The sequence below is a fragment of the Heterodontus francisci genome, chromosome 9 (assembly GCF_036365525.1).
Source record: "Heterodontus francisci isolate sHetFra1 chromosome 9, sHetFra1.hap1, whole genome shotgun sequence".
NCBI classification, from domain to species: domain Eukaryota; kingdom Metazoa; phylum Chordata; class Chondrichthyes; order Heterodontiformes; family Heterodontidae; genus Heterodontus; species Heterodontus francisci.
This window is the reverse complement of record NC_090379.1, coordinates 10,346,856-10,367,989: the sequence shown is the minus strand read 5'-3', so window position 1 is coordinate 10,367,989 and position 21,134 is coordinate 10,346,856. Positions and strand designations below refer to the sequence as shown.

At 44.8% G+C, this 21,134-nt stretch overlaps 1 protein-coding gene across 6 annotated transcripts in view; it reads left to right on the top strand.

Annotated features, from left to right (window-relative positions):
• angel1 (angel homolog 1 (Drosophila)) overlaps positions 1 to 21,134 on the top strand; it is a 63,969-nt gene that overhangs the window by 5,045 nt on the left and 37,790 nt on the right. For 3 of the 6 annotated variants that reach the window (XM_068038538.1, XM_068038536.1, XM_068038537.1), the window contains 8 exons: positions 3,322 to 3,539; positions 5,127 to 5,196; positions 7,165 to 7,607; positions 7,736 to 7,862; positions 9,420 to 9,530; positions 9,890 to 9,959; positions 12,918 to 13,081; positions 14,691 to 18,910. In XM_068038538.1, the coding sequence (XP_067894639.1) occupies positions 3,322 to 3,539; positions 5,127 to 5,196; positions 7,165 to 7,607; positions 7,736 to 7,862; positions 9,420 to 9,530; positions 9,890 to 9,959; positions 12,918 to 13,081; positions 14,691 to 14,848 (1,361 nt within the window). In that variant the 3' untranslated portion in view covers positions 14,849 to 18,910. Of the gene's footprint in view, positions 1 to 3,321; positions 3,540 to 5,126; positions 5,197 to 7,164; positions 7,608 to 7,735; positions 7,863 to 9,419; positions 9,531 to 9,889; positions 9,960 to 12,917; positions 13,082 to 14,690; positions 18,911 to 20,454; positions 20,470 to 21,134 lie in introns of those variants that run through there. The other 3 variants (XR_010975647.1, XR_010975646.1, XR_010975648.1) reach the window with 2 other exon arrangements.

Below are 21,134 nucleotides of genomic sequence, written 5' to 3'. Positions count from 1 at the left end.
CCAATAGAAATCTGTAATTGGAGCCCCTGGTCACAGAGTCGTTCTTCAAAATGGACGACAGAATATGCTGTCCCTATTCAGGCTTGACTCGTGTCTTCATGCCTGACACAGCTGTTAAAGCATTAATATCCTCAGCTGGTTTTGTTTGTTGATCTGCTGCCAGGTAGCTGAGACCAATTTGTTTCAAGATCCTATGAAGGTGTGTTGGAATAGAAGGCCTGAATGCACTGGGCTCTCTCTTATAACTGTTCAAACAATGCAATAGAAAGATAGGCATCATACTGGCAATTAAATTGAACTGCAATAATCTAGGTGGCAATAGATTGATATCGATCACGTCTACTTTAGAAGCATACTAATCTCGTATTTGTTTGGCAGAAACCAAGACTCAAGCCAGCTGCTAGAACAACAATGTGTACTTTTGTATCTTGCTGAAATAATAACTAACCTGCTGACTCCTGCTACTAGTAAAAAGAATTCAAATGAATTATCTGATAAGAGGCAAAAATACATTATTGTCAGCAGTCACAGATCAGAATGTCTGTTCATATAGCCCTGTGTTTCAGTGAAGTGTATGTGTTGATTTGAGATTTGCATAGTATAGTATATTGTATTTACATTGTAACCACACTCCCAACAATACAGTTATAGATTTTTGACCTTGAAACTTGAGTTGAGTCCAAAAGGTACATTTTGAGCCATATTATATTTGAGTGAATTGCTGTGGTTATAGATCTGTCACTGGTGTGGCAGGAACCTGAGGTGATGTGTTATGGTTGTGTGTTAGCAGAGAGGTCAATTACCAGGGGGCACAGATTTAGGGTGATTGGTAGAAGGATGAGAGGGGATATGAAGAAAATCTTTTTCACACAGAGTGGTGGATATCTGGAATTCAATGCCCCGATCAGTGGTGGAGGCAGAAACTCTCAACTTCTTTAAAAGGTACCTGGTCATGCACCTGAAGTGCTGTAACCTGCAGGGCTACAGACCAGATGCTGGAAGGTGGGATTAGATTGGGCGGCTAGTTTTTTCAACTAGCGCAGACACGATGGGCTGAATGGCCTTTTTCTGTGCTGTAACTTTTCTAGGGTTCTATGGTTAATTTTATCAGTAGGTTTTCTCCTAAATGTAACCATCCACATAAGGTAAATAACATTAAAATTGTTAAAGTTTTAGTGATTTTAATGAAAGGATCTGGCTGTTAAGCATTCTTAAGGCTATCTACTTTCATTTGACATTGTTTGGGTGTCCTGAGTTGCTGTACACAAGAAATGTTAAAACCAGAGGAATGACTTGGCATTATTGGCAGCCAAATGCTTAACACATCCCTCCAACTTTGTTAGAAACTAACCATTTAACATACAAATGCATTGTGGTCATCCACAGTATTTGCCATAGTCTTTTTTAATATGTTCATGGGATGTGAGCATCACTGGCAGGGCAAGCATTTATTGCCCATCCCTAATTGCCCTTGAGGAGGTGGTGGCGATCTCCCTCTTGAACTGCTGCAGTCCAAGTGTTAGAGTCATAGAGAGATACCGCACCAAAACAGGCCCTTCGGCCCAACGAGTCCGCGCCGACCATCAACCACCCATTTATACTAATCCTACATTAATCCCATTTCCCTGTCACATCCCCACCTTCCCTCAATTCTCATACCACCTACCTACACTAGGGGCAATTTACAACGGCCAATTTACCTATCAACCTGCAAGTCTTTGGCATGTGGGAGGAAACCAGAGCACCCGGAGGAAACCCACGCTGTCACAGGGAGACCTTGTAAACTCCACACAGGCAGTACCCAGAACCGAACTCTGGTCGCTGGAGCCGTGAGGCTGCTGTGCTAACCACTGCACCACTGTGCTGCCCTTATAAGTACACCTACAGTGTTGTGGAGGAGAGAGTTCCAGGATTTCAACCCAGCCAGTGAAGGAACGGCAATATAGTTCTAAGTCAGGATGGTGTGTGGTTTGGAGGGGAACCTGCAGGTGGTGGTGTTGCCATGCATCTGCTGCCCTTGTCCTTCTAGGTGGTAGAGGTCATGGGTTTGGAAGGTGCTGTCGAAGGAGCCTTGCTGAGTTGCTGCACTACATCTTGTCGATGTTATGCACTGCTGCCACTGTGCATCGGTGGTGAAGGGAGTGAATGTTTAAGGTGGTGGATGGGGTGCGAATCAAGCGACTGCTTTGTCTTGGATGCTGTCGAGCTTCTTCAGTCTAGTTGGAGCTGCACCCATCCAAGCAAGTGGAGAGTGTTCAGTTGCATCCCTGACTTGTGCCTTGTAGATGGTGGACAGGCATTGAGGAGACTGGAGGTGAATTACTCGCTGCAGAATTCCCAGCCTCTGACCTGCTCTAGTAGCCACAGTATTTATGTGGCTGGCCCAGTTCAGTTTCTGGTTAATGGTCACCCCCTAGGATGTGGGGGATACAGTGATGGTAATGCTGTTGAATGTCAAGGGGAGATGATTAGATTCTCTCTCTTGTTGGAGATGGTCATTGCTTGACATTTCTAAGCTTGTATCTGAAAGAAAGGAAGTGATATATTTTTGAAGAATAAATCTCTGTTTAGTCATTTGGTAGTACTGAACTTGAGCATTGCTGAAATAACCACTTTATGGTTATCAGTTGGACTTGCAATGCGGCTCACTTACGCTTGCTAGAAAATACGTATATTCATATGCAGGGACCTATCCTGTGCAGACAAAAGGAACATTCCAAGCATTGCACCTTTTTTGAAGTAGACAAAGGCATGAGGGACAATAGTTCCCTGGTGCATTCTCCATGGCAACGCCTCGACCAATCTGTACCTTTTCCCATGCAGTATGAATTGTTGCTCCTGTTTGAAAATTGGCATTTTTGCATTTGTTCTGATGAGTGCAAGACGAAAAGCTTCGACAGCATGTCCCTTTTTTCAGCAAAGATGCTTTTTACCTTTGTCTTTCTTAACTCCCCTTCTCTTGCATGTACCATTTCTGGCCAAGAGGACCAGCAGGTGACCTCCTGCTTTCAGTTCTCTACCATGTTGGTATATATCGGGCTGGTAAGAATTGCCTGCGAGTGATATGAGGGAAGGGACCCTCTGATTCACAACCTTTGTGGAGCTAACATGCGAAGAATTGTGGCAGTGAGCCTACATCCCACCCATGATGTGTGTGGGTGGCTGATAAAACGCTTCGATCCTCAGTGCAATCAATTGCAAGCAGTCAACTGCCCACAAACAGCAGTACACCCTTGAAGAATCCCTTTTTCCTTTACTGATGTACAAATGCCTGCATGCTGATTACCTTAGACTCGCTGGTTCACTTTGGTTTTCTCCTAGGTCTGCTGGCCAGAGTTTGGGAGGACTTACCAAAACCCCAGGTAGATGGTGCTGATGACAGCAAGCCATTTGAGTTCACCATCATGTCGTATAACATCCTGTCTCAGGACCTTTTGGAGACAAATGCCGATCTGTACACTCACTGCCAGCCAGAGTTCCTGAAGTGGGAATTCCGATTCCAGAATATTCTGCAGGAGTTTGAGACCTGGAACCCTGATGTGAGTACTGTGGAAATGAACCAATATTCATTTAGCAGCTTGGATGGTCAGTGAGGGCTCCTGCTTGATATCCAGTGACTCCTGCAGGAGTGGGTGCATGTGTGGATTTAGAGTGAGGACAAGGGAAGCTTTTGCTGTGATGTATAGTAGCATAATGGTTGTTAATGGACTAGTAATCCAGCAGCCTGGACTAATGAGATGTGTCTTCAAATTCCACTATGGCAACTACAGAACTTAAATTCAAATAAGTAAATAAATCTGGAGTTAAAAAGCTATCAGTAATGGTGACCATGAAACTACTGGATTGTCATAAAACCCCATCTGGTTCACTACTGTCCTTTAGGGAAGAAATCTGCTGTCTTTACCCCGTCTAGCCTATGTATGACTCCAGACTCACAGTGTTGTGATTGACTCTTAACTGTCCTCAGAAATAGCATTGCAAGCCACTCGGTTGTATTCGAGAAGGTAGTCACCACCACCTTCTCGAGGGCAATTAGGGCTGACATCCTGTGAATAAATTTTTTTTTAAGTTCTCCGTAGTTGAATAGCCTACCTACTAGTGCTTGCTGTCTAATCTCACGCATGAAGAATAAGCACTTAGTTGGTTGGTCACCATAGACCCACATCCAGCAGTCACTGCAATCCACTGTTAAGTGCTTTGATATGTTTGACATGCTGAAGCTCTAACTAAATTACAGTAATAGCATAAACAGTGCTTTTGGGAGAAGGAGGGGAGGGATATAATACTGAATCTCTCTGCTGGGAATCCAGGCTAGTCTGTAAAACCTGCACAGGTGATTGAGTGGAGCAGCTCAATTAGATAATTTCCACAAACATAATTCTCCCTCCTGAAGCCTCGCTGGGTGGCTCAGTTTCCCTGGTCAGGTGGGACAGTGTGCAGACTTGCTGCCACATGATGGCTGTCCCATGAGTGATGATCACCACTGCCCTGTGGTCTTAATAATACCCAGCCCCTACCAGTTCCTCCCACAACAACGCAGCTGAGGTTAGTAATGTTTGTTGGGGGGAATAAGTGGACGTAGACCAGCATTCTAACTGCCCCACGGAGCAGTGCATTTGATTTACTTATCTGGCCATCGGATTATAGAACAGGAGTGTTACATCACGTAGTTTAATGTCTGCCCTACATGAAAAGATGAAAGTGACTTTGTGGGCTGAAAGGATGCTGAATGGAATGATGGGCCAATTTCAGCCAAGTGCGCATTCATTCACAGGCGAGACATGCCCCACAAATGACACTGAATTGGCTACCTAATTCAGATAGGCTACAAGGCTGACTGATGTGGGAAATGGAGGAGCTTCTCTGTTACTGTCTCCTCTGAGGTTGAACCTGAAGTTGACTTGTACTCTTGACCTGCAAGTACTAGACAGTAGTACTGTCTACATTCTGTCAACAGGGTACATTCTTGACTGAATATCTCTGGCTTCGACGTGACTGTCAGGACTATCTGGATGTCTCCTCCTTTCAGTGGCTATTTCCAACTAAATATAAATACATATTTTGAAACTGGAAACCAGGCACTCAGAGTACGTGGCAGCCTGACATCTTGTGATTCCCCCTTTCAGATTCTGTGCCTACAGGAAGTTCAGGAGAACCACTACCATCAGCAGTTTCGACCAGCTCTCCAACTACAGGGTGAGTGGCACAGAAAGGATGTACCCATGATGTGTCATGTATTTTTCCCTTCATTTTTTTCTGCCTCCTCTCCTGAAGGTTTTGACTATTACTGGGATATGGCTTCAAGGATGCTGGCAACTTGCCCAAGTCACCATTCATTTTTCCATGTGTAAAACTGGGCAATGAGTGTTGAGAGATAAAAACAGAAAATGCTTTATATAGTCAGCAGGTCTGGTAGTATCTGTGGGGAGAGGTTTACAACACCCAGAGTATTTTGCTTTTGTAATATTATAGTGAGTTTTGAGAGGCTGTTTTGCATTGGAGGCAGGGGACGCCTGACCCTGAGCCAGTCTCGCCCAACAACCACACGTAGGCATTTTCCAGCAGGTATCACTGGATGGCAAGCAAGAGTGGAAACACCACCCATGTCCATGGCACCCAGTTCATTTGTAGCACTCCAAACTGCTGAATGTTAAAAATCCATTGCACTATTTGAAGAAGAGCAGGGTTTTCTCTTGGCGTCCATATCGGCATTCTTTCCTCAACCAACCTCAACATTCCCAAAACTGAGATTGATAGATTTTTATTAGGCAAAGGAATTAATGGGTTATGGAACCACAGCAGTTAGATGCAGTTAAGCTGCACAGATCAACCATTCTAATTGAGTGGAAGAACAGGCTCCTGTCTCTAAATTCAGATTACCTGATCATTTGTCTCATTGCTGTTGATGAAATATTTCTGGTTAACTTTGACTTCCGTGCTTGCCTCCATTACAACAATGAAGCACTTTGAAATGTTCCAATGCAAAGGGAATATACAGTGGATGGTAGGACCCTAGGAAGTACAGAGAGTCAGAGGGACCTTGGTTTATTTGTCCATAGATCACTGAAGGCAGCAGCACAAGTCGATAAGGTGGTTAGGAAGGCATATGGGATACTTGCCTTTATTAGCTGAGGCATAGAATGTAAGAGCAGGGAGGTTATGATGGAGCTGTATAAAATGCTCGTTAGGCTACAGCTGGAGTACCGTGTACAGTTTTGGGCACCACATTATAGGAAGGATGTGGTTGCACTGGAGAGGGTCAGACGAGATTCACCAGGATGTTGCCTAGGCTGGAGCATTTCAGTTATGAAGAGAGACTTGATAGGCTGGGGTTGTTTTCCTTGGAGCAGAGAAGGCTGAGGGGGGGACCTGATTGAGGTATACAAAATTATGAGGGGCATTGAGAGGATAGATAGGAAGAAACTTTTTCCCTTAGCGGAGGGGTCAATAACCAGGGGGCATAGATTTAAGGGAAGGAACAGGAGGTTTAGAGGGGATTTCAGGAAAAGATTTTTCACCCAGAAGATGTTTGGAATCTGGAAAACACTGCCTGAAGGGGTGGTAGAGGCAGGAACCCTCACAACATTTAAGAAGTATTTAGATGAGCACTTAAAACGCCATAGCATACAAGGCTACGGGCCAAGTGCTGGAAAATGGGATTAGATTGGATGGGTGCTTGATGGTCGTTGCAGACGCGTTGGGCTGAAGGGCCTGTTTCTATGCTGTATAACTATGACTCTAAGGTGCTGTATATGTATCTTTTTTTATCATAACTTGTGATAATTTGGACTCTGTCCCACACTAACTCTGTGCTGGAATTAACCACTGAGTGATCAAGGGTGAGGGGGAAGGTTTAATGGATAATTATTAACAGGAAATAGGAGCTCACTTCAGAATAGTTGTGTAGTCCTGATAACATGGGACTTTTATTTTAAGGAAAATTGTTTTGAAACTCCCTTCTCTAAAATTGTCGATCATCTTTGTACAAAACATCAAGTTCATCTGTTGAAAAATAGATGCAAATTTAAAAGTTCTTGTTTTTGTCACTCACAGAAAGGGTTCATTCTACCTATACTGTGGACAGCTGTTACTTGTAGGTACCTGTAAATAGAAGAACACAGTGAATGGAGTACTCAAGTGCTAATCTTGTTGCGTTCTCTGCAGGTTACGAGTGTGTTTATAAAAGGCGCACCGGTATCAAGACGGATGGGTGCGCTGTGTGCTACAAACGGGAGCGGTTCTCCCTGATCTCGGAGCACCCCGTGGAGTATTTTCGACCCATTGTGGAAACATTGAACAGGGACAATGTGGCACTTCTGCTTCTGCTCCGACCCCTGACCCCAGACTGCACCCAAGGAAGCTCAAAGTTTCCTGACATCTGTGTGGCAAACACTCACCTCATATTCAACCCCAGGCGTGGGGATATTAAACTCACCCAGTTGGCTGTGTTATTTGCTGAAATTGAGCAAGTAGTGCAGTCAGCAAGTGCTGATGGTACTCTCTGTCCAGTCATTCTCTGCGGAGATCTGAACTCTGTCCCGGAGTCCCCTCTGTATAACCTCATCCGAAATGGAGAGCTGTACTATTATGGAATGCCAACATGGAAGGTAACTAATTGATGGTTACGTCACATTTTGACCCATTCCCCAAACTTTTTACATTTTTTTTTAAATGACCTGCAGTCTGTCTCCTAGGAAATGACCTGTTTGTGATGTTCTATTTAATATTCTGGCAGGTGTCAGGGCAGGAGGACTGCTGTCACCAGATGTGTTCGAGGAAACTCTATGGCCCTTTGTGGCCAAGCAGACTCAGAATAACGGACAACTGTCAGTATGTGGATATGTGTGAGAAGAAGAGAACGGGTTAGCTGCAGATTTCCTTTCTCCCTCTGCTGTTTGCTCATGTTCTTTATCTGTTCTGAACGTGTATGCATGCTCTGGCTCTCGAATGCACTCTTACTCTCTTGTCCTTTCTCCTTCCATTGCTCTTTTTACATATTTTCTGCTGCTCATGACTACCTTCTTGTAATGTCATCATCTAGAGTACTTCGTTCAGTTCTGGGCACTGCACCTCAGGAAGAATATATTGGCCTTGGAGAGGGTGCATAAACCAGAATGATACCAGGGTTTAAAGGGTTGAATTAGTAGGACATGATGCATAAACTTGGCTTGTTCCCCTTGAGTTTAGAAGGTTGAGGGATGCTCTAATCGAGATGTTTAAAATGGTAAAGGGACTCGATAGAGTAGATACAGAGAGAACTGTTCCTTTTGATGGGGGAATCCAGAGCAAGAGCGCATAATTAATTTTAGAGCCAGGCCATTCAGGAGTGAAATCAGGAAATTCTTCTTCATGATAATCTGGAATTCTCTGTCCTTGAATTTTTGTTGGATGAGGGTAGGAAGAGTTATGGGGCAAAGGCAGGTAAGTGGAGTTGAGGTATAGATCAACCATAATCTGATTGAATGGCAGAATAGGCTTGAGGGGCTGAATGGCCAACTCCTGTTCCTGTGCCACTTTGTGTTCTTCTGCACACTTGAGGACAGAGTTCAAGAGGCCTCAGTCAAGCTGCTGAGCCACTTGGGAGGGTGGGGAAGAGGTGTAAAATTAGGGGTGAGTTGATGCAAGTCACATTTTGTGATGCTCAAATTTGGGGGTCAGATGAAGGTTATGCTAATAGTGTCCACAAACCTCCTGTAAATGATACAATTATTCAATTTAGGTTCCATGCTGAATTTCACAACATTACACTGGGGGCAGAGCTTTGTCTTGAGCTTGCTCACATAAAGAGGACGCATGAGTATGAAACAGGCAGGCCTACTTCAGAGCCCTTCTTAAAATAAGGATTTTTTTCTGTTGCTGTGTAATGTGTACTTTTATGGTTGTTACTGTTCTTTTCTTCTGCATTGACTATCCACTAAAATGTATTTCTGTTATTCTGCCTTCACTTTGCAAAGCCACATTTTTCTGACCTCCTCCCAATTATTATTGCTGCAGTTTAATTGACATCTAACAAGGTTGGGAAGGAAGGAATTGTGAATTTGCATTGCTATGTGAAATTGTTGGAGTGTTAATGGTCACAAATACCTTTAACCATTCCTGTATTGGTATATGCTTTTATTAAGGTATTTTCATTGCGTTTGTTTGCCTCAGCTCCATCAGGTGGGCCTGCTGCATGATCTTCTCCCTTGCTCTATAACTGGCTGCCAGAAACCATTGCAGTTTGGGGAACTCTCTTCATATCGATCTTCTTAATGGGCTCAGCTCAACACCTGCTTCGAGTGTCACTGACAAAATTGGGAATCAGTGCGGGTCTGTTTCATGTCACTCTGTGTTGCAACACTCTGCAGCTTCCTGCCCCGTTTCACTATTCCAGTGATGTGTTTGCAGTGCCTAGTACCTGATTTTGTTTTCTCTTTTAGGAAAACTGAGATATGGCCGTGAGTTTCTTCTCCAGCTGCGATATTCTGCACCGGCTCTTGAACGTCCTGAGAATCTGGTCTTCATTGAGGGTGTAACTGATGCAAAGCCAGGTACAGCCAGCTTGATGTGCAAATCCAATCTTCTTACAGTGAAACTCTGGCCCTGACATTAATATGGAGATGAGAATGGAGCAGGATGGGGTGCGATGTTGCACTTTCATTGTGGCAGGGATAGAAATATTCAATTTGAATGGGAATGCCTGATTATCATTTAACATCTGAGTTTCGCATCTCCAACGCACATATTAGAATCAGATTAGATGACTTTTACATTTTAAACCCCCATCCTCCCCCAACTCTCTCCCACCTGTCGTGGGAGTGGGATCTTGGTAATATTCTTTCTCAGTCTACCTATATTGTTGCTTTTTGGTTGCACTGTTGATTTTGCATTGCATCCTATCTCTATTCAGAGCCTCCAGGAGACGGCTCAGAAGGCTATGTCAGTGTGTCCGAGCCAGAGGATGAGCTCTTCTGCAACAGGTATGTGTTATGTATTCATACAGCAACTAGATTAGGGTTTGTAAAATAATAGCTTTTGAACAGCGACTGGAAAAAAGACTGCTAGGGTGTTTTACAGTTCTGAAGTGTTGAAACTCCTGACACTGGGGTTTTTTTGGAGCATATTTGTTAGGAAACATTTTGTCCTTATTTACCCAAACAAATCCTCTCAATTTTGAACATCTCTATTAAATCTCCCCTTAAAGTTCTCTTTAAAGAGAACAATCCCAGCTTCTTCAGTCTCTCCACATTTCTGAAGTCCCTCATCCCTGGTCTCTTGGCATTTCTTCATGGACGAAGATTTTGGGAAGGTTGTAGTCATCGGTTGCAGGCCTGCTGGTGACTAGTCAGGCCTTTCCATGATTGGCAGATTCTCCCACAGCGGGTACAAGTGAAGGTGTAGTCACTGCTGGGGGCAATTGGATCTGTCCTTCTCCTCCTTTTCTCTTTCATGCTGGTTCTTCACTCAGTCTCAAAGGTGTCTGTAGCCCTCCTGGTGTAGCATCTCCAGGCATCACGATCTATGGCCTGCGCTTCCCACTGGCGATGGTCGATGTGGCACACAGAGAGGGACTTCTTCAGGGAGTCCTTGAAATGTTTGCCCCTCTGTTCCTTTTACACATGGTCAGTTCTCCATGCAACATGATCTTGGGCAGGCGACTGTCGTCCATTTGGGCAATGCAACCTGCCCAACGCAGTTGACTTTGCAGGAGGATGGCCTTTATGCTGGTGTTGTTGGCTGTTTCCAGGACTTCAATGTTTGTGATGCAGTCCTGCCAGTGGATCTTGAGGATGCTGCGGAGGCAGTGCTGATGGAAGCACTCTAGAAGGCATACATGATGGCGGTAAAGGACCCATGACTCGGCGCCATACAGAAGGGTGGTGAGGTCTGTGGCTTTGTACACTTTGCGTTTAGTCTGTGTTCTGAGGCTGTGGCTGCTCCACACACGTTTGTACAGTCTGCCGAATGTTCTGTTTGCATTTGAAAGCCTATTGTCCACTTGTTTCTCTGGTGGCATCAAACGAGATGATGCTCCATAAATAAGTAAATTGCTTGACGGCATTCAGGTCGGTTCCCTCGATGACCATACTTGGTGGGTCTATATCCTTCTTGGGGTGCAGGCTGATGCAGGACTTCAGTTTTCTTTAAACTGATTTTTAGTCCGAAGAGTTGTGTCGCCTTGGAGAAATGTGTTGTTATACGTTGCAGGTCTGACTGACTGTGGGCCAGGAGACCATAGTCATCGGCAAAAAGAAGTTCATACATGAGTTTTTCTTGTGTCTTTGTGTGAGCCTGAAGACGCCTGAGGTTGAAAAGGCTTCCATCAGTCCGGAAGCGTACGTAAACTCCCTTTTTAAGGTCTTCCTTTGCCTGCTGCAGCTTCATGCTGAAAAAGATGGTGAATAGGGTCAGAGGCAGCACACGTCCCTGCTTCACACCATTGGAGATACTGAAGGGACTCGAGAGGTCGCTTGACCTGTCCGTACTGATTTTCATGAAACTGCTTCACCATGGCCAGGAACCTGGGTGGGCATCCAAGTTTTTCAAGGATTTTCCAAAGTCCATCTCTGCACACAGTGTCGATTGCCTTGGTGAGATCTACCAAAGTGAAGTGCAGGCCTTTGTTTTGCTCCCGACACTTTTCTTGTCATCTGTCGTGGCCCAGTGAACTGGGATGGTGACAACAAGGTCTCCAAGCCGTAGGTTTGGATTCAGAGTTTCCCTCTCCTCGGGTTGCCGACTAAGGCTTGAAGGGACTCTCCTTCCCTTGCTATTTATTCATAGCTGGTATACCAACAATCTTAGTCCACGCAATATGTTGTGGTATGCTTTTGATCCAGAATGTGATGGCCACTTGAGCCTCTTTGAATCCTTCCGCCTTGGCCATTACCTTCATCAAGAAAGACGCCCGCCCAGGTGGTGTCATGTTCATCATTTCTCCCCTCACTACATTTCGCCCGTCAGCTGAGACGGTGTGGCGCTTGGAACCAGCAGTGAGAGCTGGGTGGCGATGAGGACCAGTGATTCCAGTCCAGCCTACAAATTGGTTGCAGCTGACAGAAAATACAAGGGTACTACCTCTATCTGAACACCCCATACACAAGTCTCTGGAGTGGGATCCCTGGTAACATTTTGGTAAATCTCTGTACCCTTTCCAAGGCCTTAACATGTTGCCTTTTGTGAACAATCTTGAGTTTAATTTTGATATTTGCACTCCCATAGATGGGGAAAAGTTTTCCAGGGCTTGTATCAGTTGCTGGTCAGACAGTGGCCCTTGTGGATTGCTGAATTTTCTACAGAGTCATTAGTGGGGGAAGTTGTGTTACAAAGTGTGCCTGGACTGGGCCTTACTTGGCCCTTCAGAATTTTTAAAAATAAAAGTAAGTAGTGCAGAGTACAATGTACTGGGTCGGAGCAGCGGGCTGTAGATTTGTGACTATAAATGTACAGATTCTGAGTTCAACAGCAGGAGAAAATTAAGAGAAATTTTCCAGTTTACCCATAATTGAATCCTAGCATCCAGTTTTGGTGAAGGCTGGAAACAGATGAGCTAGTATCTCAGGTAGAGTTAATGGGGAATGAGAGATAAATAGCTTTTTTTAGAATAATCTAAATGGTGGATGAAGAATGATACTGTAGTAGTTGTGGTATTGAGCTAATAATCCAGAGGTTGTGAGTTCAAATCCCACCCCCAGCAAGCTGTGGAATCAAATTCAATAAATCAGATAATTTGTGGCTTGGCAACAGAATAAATGACCATAAAGCTACTGGATTGTTGTAAAATCACACCCTGGCTCACTAATGTCCATCATAACCAATCATATTGGAATTTGAACTCTCAACCCCAACTGGGCTTCTCATCCACTGCTATAATACCTCATTTGGGTACCCAGTGTGATAGAAATCAGGCTGTTCTCAATCTGTTTCACTTCGTTCAGGTCTCCAACCACTCTCCGGCACAATCTCAACCTGACCTCAGTCTACAGTCATTATCTGCCTGACACAGGACTGCCTGAGGTCACAACCTGTTCATCTGGCTTCGGCCTCACTGTGGATTACATCTTCTACTCAGCACAGCCAGTCACCAATAAGAGTGGAAAAGGTTTGTCTCCTGGAATGTGGCAGGGAGAGGGTGGGGGGAGTGTTGCTTTGTTTTGACAGTTTGAATTGAGGATGCTGCTCTATTTGAGACAGGGGTTCTGTTGCTTTTCGGTCCTTGTACGTGCCTGTGTTCCACCAGGGGTGATAACCTGACAGATTCTGCCTCGCCTTTCCTATTGGCTGTGGATAAAGCAGTCCTGACTTCAGAAACTGCTGAGGAGTCTTCATCTGTTTCCTGTCACTGTGTTAAACTGGTGATGAGTAGAAGGCAGGGACATGGAATCAAAGTGGAGAAGCACGTGTCTGTATATCTGTGCTGGTCCAGTCATGCATTTATTATGTGATTATAGCTATAGCACAGGTTTAAAAAAAAAAGCAGTTCAATTGCTGGCTATTTGAAATAAAAGCAGAACATACTGGAAATGCACAGTAAGTCAGTCAGCTATCTGGAAAGAAAGATAATTAATTATGACCCTTTGCCAAAACTCTCTGGAGTCCTGATGAGGTGTTCCCCCTAAACTGTTCCAACCCCACAACCCTCCGAGTTATCTGTGCTCCTCTAATTCTGGCCTCTTGTGCATCCCTGATTTTAATCATTCCGCCATTGGTGGCTATGTCTTTAGTTGCCTAGGACAACTAAAGCCCTGGAATACCTTTCCTACACCTCTCTGCATTTCCATCTCTCTCTCCTCTCAGACAGTCCTTAAAACCGACCTCCTTGACGAAGCTTTTGGTCATCTTACCGACTATCTCCTTAAGTGGCTGAGTATTATTTTGTTTTATAATGCTCCTGTGAAGAGCCTTGTGATGTTTTATTACGTTAGAGGCACTATATAAATATAAGTTGTTGTTGTTAACGGCACCTAAATTAGTCCCTTAAACAAGACACTGAGCTCAGTGGGCCAGTACTCTTGCCTCTGAATCGGAATGTTGTGAGTTCAAATCCCAATCTGGATACTTGAGCACAAAATCCAGGCTGACACTCCAGTGCAGTAGTAAGGGAGTGCTGAACTATTGGTGGTGCTGTCTTTCAGATGAGATGTTAAACTGAAACCCCATCTGCCCTCTCGGGTGGATGTAAAAGATCCCATTTCGAAGAGCAGGAGAATTTTTCCGGAGTGTCTTGGCCAAAATTTATCCCTCAATCAATGCCTAAAAAAAATTATCTGGTCATTATTACATTGCTGTTTGTGGGAGCTTGCTGTGCATAAATTGGCTACTGCGTTTCTTACATTACATCAGTGACTACACATCAGAAGTACTTCATTGGCTGTAAAGGGATGTCCTGAGGTGGTGAAAGGCACTATACAAGTGCAAGTCTTTCTTTTGTCTGAACCTATCCAGTTGGAGACATGATAACTGGTCACTGGCTTTGTGTCTCTGGCTGACATCAGTATTAATAGTTTATGCTGAATTTATAAATGCACGTCCTATAAAATCAATGTTTGAAGTGGCTGTTGTCCTGTTCTGTAGTTCCTACAAGTGATGGCATCAGACCAGTTCTTTACCACTGTTCATCCTGCCTTAGAAATTATGAATGCAAGTTCTGACCTCTCACCCCAGTTCTGTTCAGTATTGTGACATGCTCCTTTTTTTTATCTTCCTGGCAGGGCGTAGGCGGTACAAGGATGGATCCCTCAAGCTGCTCGGCCGACTCTCCCTGCTGTCTGAACATGACATCTGGCTGGCCAATAGGTTGCCCAATGGCATCTACTCATCCGATCACCTCTCCCTGCTTGCCAAGTTTGGGCTGAAACCCTGTGGTTAATTATTTTTTTAAAAAGCAGTGAGACTTGAACCTAGTAGGTGAGTCCTTGTGAAGATTCATGAACAGACACCGCCTGGGTGGGCAGAATGAAGCTCCGATGCAAGTTGCCCAATCTCCATTTTACGGTCTGAATTAGGCTATTTTAATCCTTGTTTCCTGTTTTAACGGACTAGAATTTCAAGTGTGCTGCTTTAAGATAACGGAAATGCCAAAGGAATATCGGCTGGGTCAGAGGCAAGTCAGTTAACGATCTTGCCGTCTAGAGCATGCAAAATGTGACTCTCTTTTGTAATTGTGTTGCAGATAAGATGTCCCATCAGACCCCTTTATGAAACACAGTCAATGTGATAATTTGCCACTGGAACATGGTAGGTTTTTAATGGCCATTTCCTTCAGCTCCCCCTTCCCTTCAATTGCAGAAATATTGATGCACAGGTGCTGGTTGCCCACAGGAACCTGTGACAAAGTCGTTATTCTTCATGTATAGGCAGGCCATTCATCGGAGGAGGCCATCACAGCAGAGCCCAATCCTGTCTTTGCCTGATATCCAGTCGCAAGAATACATTTGAGCAAGAGATTACTGGATAACCATCAGCAGCATGAGCCGTGAGCAGTTTTTTTTTTTTCCCTCCCCTCCCTTGGCTGACTGGCTAATTAAGCAAATGCTGGGTTTGAAGCTGTGACTTTCCTGTCAGTATGGCCTCGGCTGTTTCCTGCTTTAACCAGATCGACCATCAAGAAAGTGTTGTCAAACTATTTATCTGTGCTTGCAAAGTACAACAGTGTTTCTGTAGCTAAGTACATGGGGAACCTGGCCAACCGTAGGCACCTGTGAAACATGCTGACTGTTTGCCAGTGGAACTCACAGCTTCTCTCCAGAAGGTTGGGGATGTGACACCTGGTCATTGATGTACCTAAGCCTCTGCCTGAAACCAGTGAGTATTAATAGTTTATGCTGAATTTAGAGAGGAATCGCTCGCATTACTTTTGCCTGTTGATGATGATTGGATGCTCATCTTGTTGCTGACAGCTCTGAAAAGAATCTCCAGGCCGTCCATGTATATGGGTGAAACAGAGAGAAGTGATGCGCGCTGGCTTTTTTGCTTGTTAAACCTCGTTCCCTTTTTAATTGCTTTAGTTTTTCAAATGAACTTCGAAAAATACTTTTTTATCCCCTCCATCTCCTTCTCCTTAAATGATTTTTATATTTTCCAATGCCCTGTCCCCTGTGAGGGGGTCAAACGCAAGCTTGATCTGTTCTCAACACATGCCCAGAACTGCACTTGCCTTGTGTCAATGGTTTGGGATCAAGGGGAGGCAATTTTTAATTCCCTCTTTAGTCAGGTAACTGAGGCCATCTCTGATCCACTGACTCAACACAGACTGGGTCCTGTTGGTGTCTGTGGCTTTAGTGCAGTACAAGGTGGTGCTTTTCCTCATTAGGTCAATGGGAGAATCGACCCTCACTTCTTGCTCTCCCCGTCCACAGCCATGAAGGCAGGCTTCTAAATGTTTTTCATCACTACTTCAGAGCTGGCCTCTTAAGATGCAACAGGACTGTGCCTTACTACACCCACAAATTGCGTGTAGTAAATCCTACCACAGAGGGGGAAGGGGAGTGTAGACAATGCTGATTGCTTTCTGCACACTTGATGGTGTTTAGCAGTAATGGATGGGTTGGCCTCAGGAAGACTGATACCAGAGCTGGAGAAGATTTTTTTTAAAAAGTGGGCACAAAATGTTCCCCTGGTGGCTGGTGTAATCTTTTCCGTGCTGTCTGAACAAGCATTTAGTTTAAAAGATGATTGTTTTAAAGAGTTAGTGCTCGTGCCATCACTTAAAGTGCAGTATCTGTGTTGAAAATGGTCTCACTACCAAACTAGGGTGTAACTTTCTACTTTCTGTGAGCTGGAAACAATGCTACTCGCTCTTAACTTCAGCCTTTCCCATTTTGTTTTTTGCTTCTCTGCCCTCCCAAGTGTGAAGACCCATTTCAATGAAACCCTGTGTTGCACCTTTCATTTGGGAGATTGACAGCTTGACTTTCAAGTATGTCCCATCCTTGATGGTGGGAGGTGTTTGTGGAGAGTGATGAGGAATTAGATGAGGTGAATTTCCAACCTTGAGCATTCTGCCAGTCAATTTTGCCCCCGGCGCCCCACATCTATTGCAGTTTGGATCGGGACCCAGCTAAAACTGGTCACTATTGATAAGGCGCTCACCATTCACCCCCACCTTCCCACAACTTTAACTTGGCCTTATTCACAGTTTACTTGGGTCTGGTGAAAGCAGTCTTGATGTCGAGTTCAAAAAATAATATGCTTTTTGTGCCTGCATTTTCCTTATGTTTTAAAACTGGCCTAGCTTTAAAAGGTGCAGAGCCACTGGTGAGTGGCAGGACATGTTTGGTTGAAGTGCTTTGGTGTCCCTGAGACAATAGGGTAGGAGTGACGTGGCCCAGTGAGTTTGAGCTCTTGCGTCCTGTGCCATTGAGTGGGAGCAGGTGGCTTTGTACCATTGTCGATAGTGAGTTACGGATCTGAGGTATGCTGTCATGAGGAGGTAGTGAGCAGAGACCAAGTGCTGTCATAAGTGGGTGGTGGCTATGGGCAATTATTCCTCAGCTGCTCTTGTGCCTCGCTGTGGCACCAGCTTAGGCAATGGTGGTTGTCCTGCTCTGGTCTGCGAAGGTGTGTTCCCCTAGGAAAAGGGACCAGGGAAGAAATGCTGTACAGCATAATGGGGGAAGAAAAAACATTTTAATTGGTTCATGACTAGGACACTGCGTAAGAATGCTACAATTCGCCTGGGTCCTTCTTGATTGTTGAGCTGGAGAAAAGTATCGGCCAGCTTCCCAATGCTGATTGGTTTCTATTAACCCCTGCTGATTGGTTTCTATTAACCCCTGCTGAAATGAGTGTGGATGTTGGATGAACACAGGATTGGGCTCAGCCATGATACTCCCTTCTCTGCTGAACAACCCACTGGCACTCGCCATTTAGATGCAACGAAAGAACGACCACTTGTGTAAGTTGCTGGAGTCAGTGCCCAGATCGCAGGCAATGCTTTCAGAACCGACAGGTGGGGGGAGGAGTGGGAGGGGAAGGGTGAGGGAGTGAAAGGAAGCTGCCTTTAAAGCTCCAGTTGGGATTGCGTGTATGCATGCTTTTTTTTTCATTTATCCCAGTTTGCAGGCCTCCTGTGTGTCCTCTGTGACAGCGATATTAGGTCATCACTTGCTGTGGAAGGGAAATTAACAGTTAATTAAGGTTTTGTGCCTGTTGCTATTTGGTTCCTTGGTACTCCTTTCAGGAACTATGCTTTCAGCAGCACTCTCTGTTTAAGTCAGTGTATTTATAACACTGGAGAGTGCCTTGACTCCCACCTCTCTCTTGTCTAGACCAACAACCCTCCCACTCCCAAGAAGACCTGTGAATTGCTGCTTCGCTGGTCCGGGACCTCCATTCAAGGCCTGTCTGATGGGCGTTGCCAGAGCAACAAAAACCCCATTGCACAAGAACTGAATGCAACTTGGTCTTTAGCACAATTGAAATCACCATGTGCGGGGCAGTGGGCACCGACCCGGTCTAGTTGATGGGCAGAACAGCATGTTGCAGCATTTCTAAGAGTGTGTCTCAGAGGAAGCCGGGATGTGGTCTTTGATTTACAAAATTAGTCTCATTAATTTAAAGACTGAAACCTTCAAATACACAAGATTGTTATCGATTTGTTTGTCATCATTTGTTTTTTTTTGTAAATGATAGTGTGACTAGGCTCCCTGTTTAGGAGTCTCTCTGGATTAGTTGGGGATAGGGTGTGAGACCCAGATCCACTGGCTAAAGGACCAAATTCTTCAGTCAGCCGGAATCATGGGATTTATGAACTTGTGCCCATAGTTATTTTTTACGGTTGGTGTGTAAGAATAGCATGGAACAGTTTGGAAACACTATCTGTAGATAAAGTGTATATTCAGATAGTGTGATTTAAAGGCTTTGTTTTGCCTAATATTTTTGTGACATGGTTCAGTAACACTTCGATTAAATAAAAGGCTTGTTTATTTGATGAGTGGTGGCATCATTACTTCCTGTTAATGCATGGAGATCTCTTGACGATTCATTGCTGGAATTGATGTGTGCAGCAAAGAACTGAAAATTAAACAAAATTTGAGTTACTCTCTGCCCCAGATATGATGTGTGCACACTGAAGCTCAGTCAGGATACACTTAAAAAATCAGAACTAATTCCTGTATTGAATTTTTAGGAGACAAGGTTGTAAGCATGGCAGTGGGCAGAGAAGCTTAGATATTAAATGATGTTCTGTTTGACACATAGCTTAAAACCCCATGTGTTATCTATCACTAATATTGTCCATTTCCACCACTGCAATATCACCCACCTCCGCCCTTGCCCCTAAGTTCATTCTGAATTGTATTCAGATCCCTTCATGGCCCCACCTCTCCCTATCTGTGTAACCTCCTCCAGTCCTGTAGCCCTCTGGGTACTCTGTGTTTCTCCAATTCTGGTTTCTTCCGACTTCAGCTGCCTAGGCCCTAAGCTCTGGAATTCCCTCCTTGAAACCTTGCTCTCTTCCTAAGGTCCTCCTCAAAACCTCCCTATTTGCCTAAACATTTGGTCGCCTGTCCTAATATCTCCTCGGGCTGCATTTTAAGACTCCACCGCCGAAGTAGGCGGCGGATGTAAATAAATGCGGCCCGTGCGCACGGGCACCACATCAAGGAGCTGCCGCGGTTCAAGTGTAGTGGCTCATTTACATGGCCGCGGTTTACAGGGCTTACAGCCCTCAATGGATATTTAAAGTTTAAAGGGCCAGGTAAGTTAAAGTTTTGCAGAAATGAATTAAATGACCTTTCCATGCATTTATCCACCCACCCCCCTCCCCTCCCATGTCATTTCAAAACATTCCTGCCCTCCCCCAGAATTCCTATATTGAGAATTTGACCTTTTCCCCCGCAACCCGCCAAAGTTCGGCACCTCTGTCCTTTACCCCTTCCCATCAACCCCCTGATCAATCTGCAGCATTGTCACCCTGCTTCCCCCCCCCCTCCCCCGCACAGAAGAAAAAACCTCCTCCCCCCGCCCCCCCCCCCCCCCCCCCACCAAACAGGTGTTGCACCATGTTTACCCGAATGGGGATTCGAAGGCACAGCATTGTCGGCCACCCGAATGAAGATGAGTGTGGCAATTAAGGAGGCAACGGGATCTTCATTAAATAACGTATGTAAATTAATTTACATATTGAAATGGGGGTCCTGTGGCTGAGCAGTGGGGCAGCTGCCAGGAGGTCTTGCCGCTGCTGCCGCGATCAGTACGGGACCTGCTGCCGTCAGGGTCGGTGGTGGGTGTCCGCCGTACCCATCTTCATTGCCCCCCGTCACTGTTCTCGACAGTGGACGGGCTTTAAAATCCAACCCCTTATGTGGCTCGGTGTTCAATTTTGTTTGATAATGCTCCTGTGATGGGCGATGGGATGTTTTGTTACTTTAAAGGTGCTATGGAAAGTTGTTGTTAAATGCCACTTAAGGACTTATCTACATCTTTATTACCCACTGACTAGTTCCCCAACACTGTCCTTTCTGTTCTTTGAAGATTCACTGTACCTAAACTCAACACAACGAAAACACAAGGATAAAAGCAAAATACTGCGGATGCTGGAAATCTGAAATAAAAACGAGAAATGCTGGAACCACTCAGCAGGTCTGGCAGCATCTGTGGAAAGAGAAGCAGAGTTAACGTTTCGGGTCAGTGACCCTTCTTCGGAACTGACAAATATTAAAAATGTCACAGGTTATAAGCAAGTGAGGTGGGGGTGAGGCAAGAGATAACAAAGGAGAAGGTGTAGATTGGACCAGGCCACATAGCTGACCAAAAGGTCATGGAGCAAAGGCAAACAATATGTTAATGGTGTGTTGAAAGACAAAGCATTAGTACAGAAAAGGTGTTAACGGACTGAATATTGAACAGCAGCAAGTGCAAACATGAAAAAAAACAGTGGGGAAGCAAACTGAACAAACTAAGATGAAATGAAATAAATGCAAAAAAAGGTTGTAAAAAATGTAAAAAAGAAAAAATAACTAAAAATGAAAGTAAAGTGGGGGGCTGTCATTCTCTGAAATTATTGAACTCTATGTTCAGTCCGGCAGGCTGCAGTGTGCCTAATCGGTAGATGAGATGCTGTTCCTCGAGCTTGCCTTGATGTTCACTGGAACACTGCAGCAATCCCAGGACAGAGATGTGAGCATGAGAGCAGGGGGGAGTGTTGAAATGGC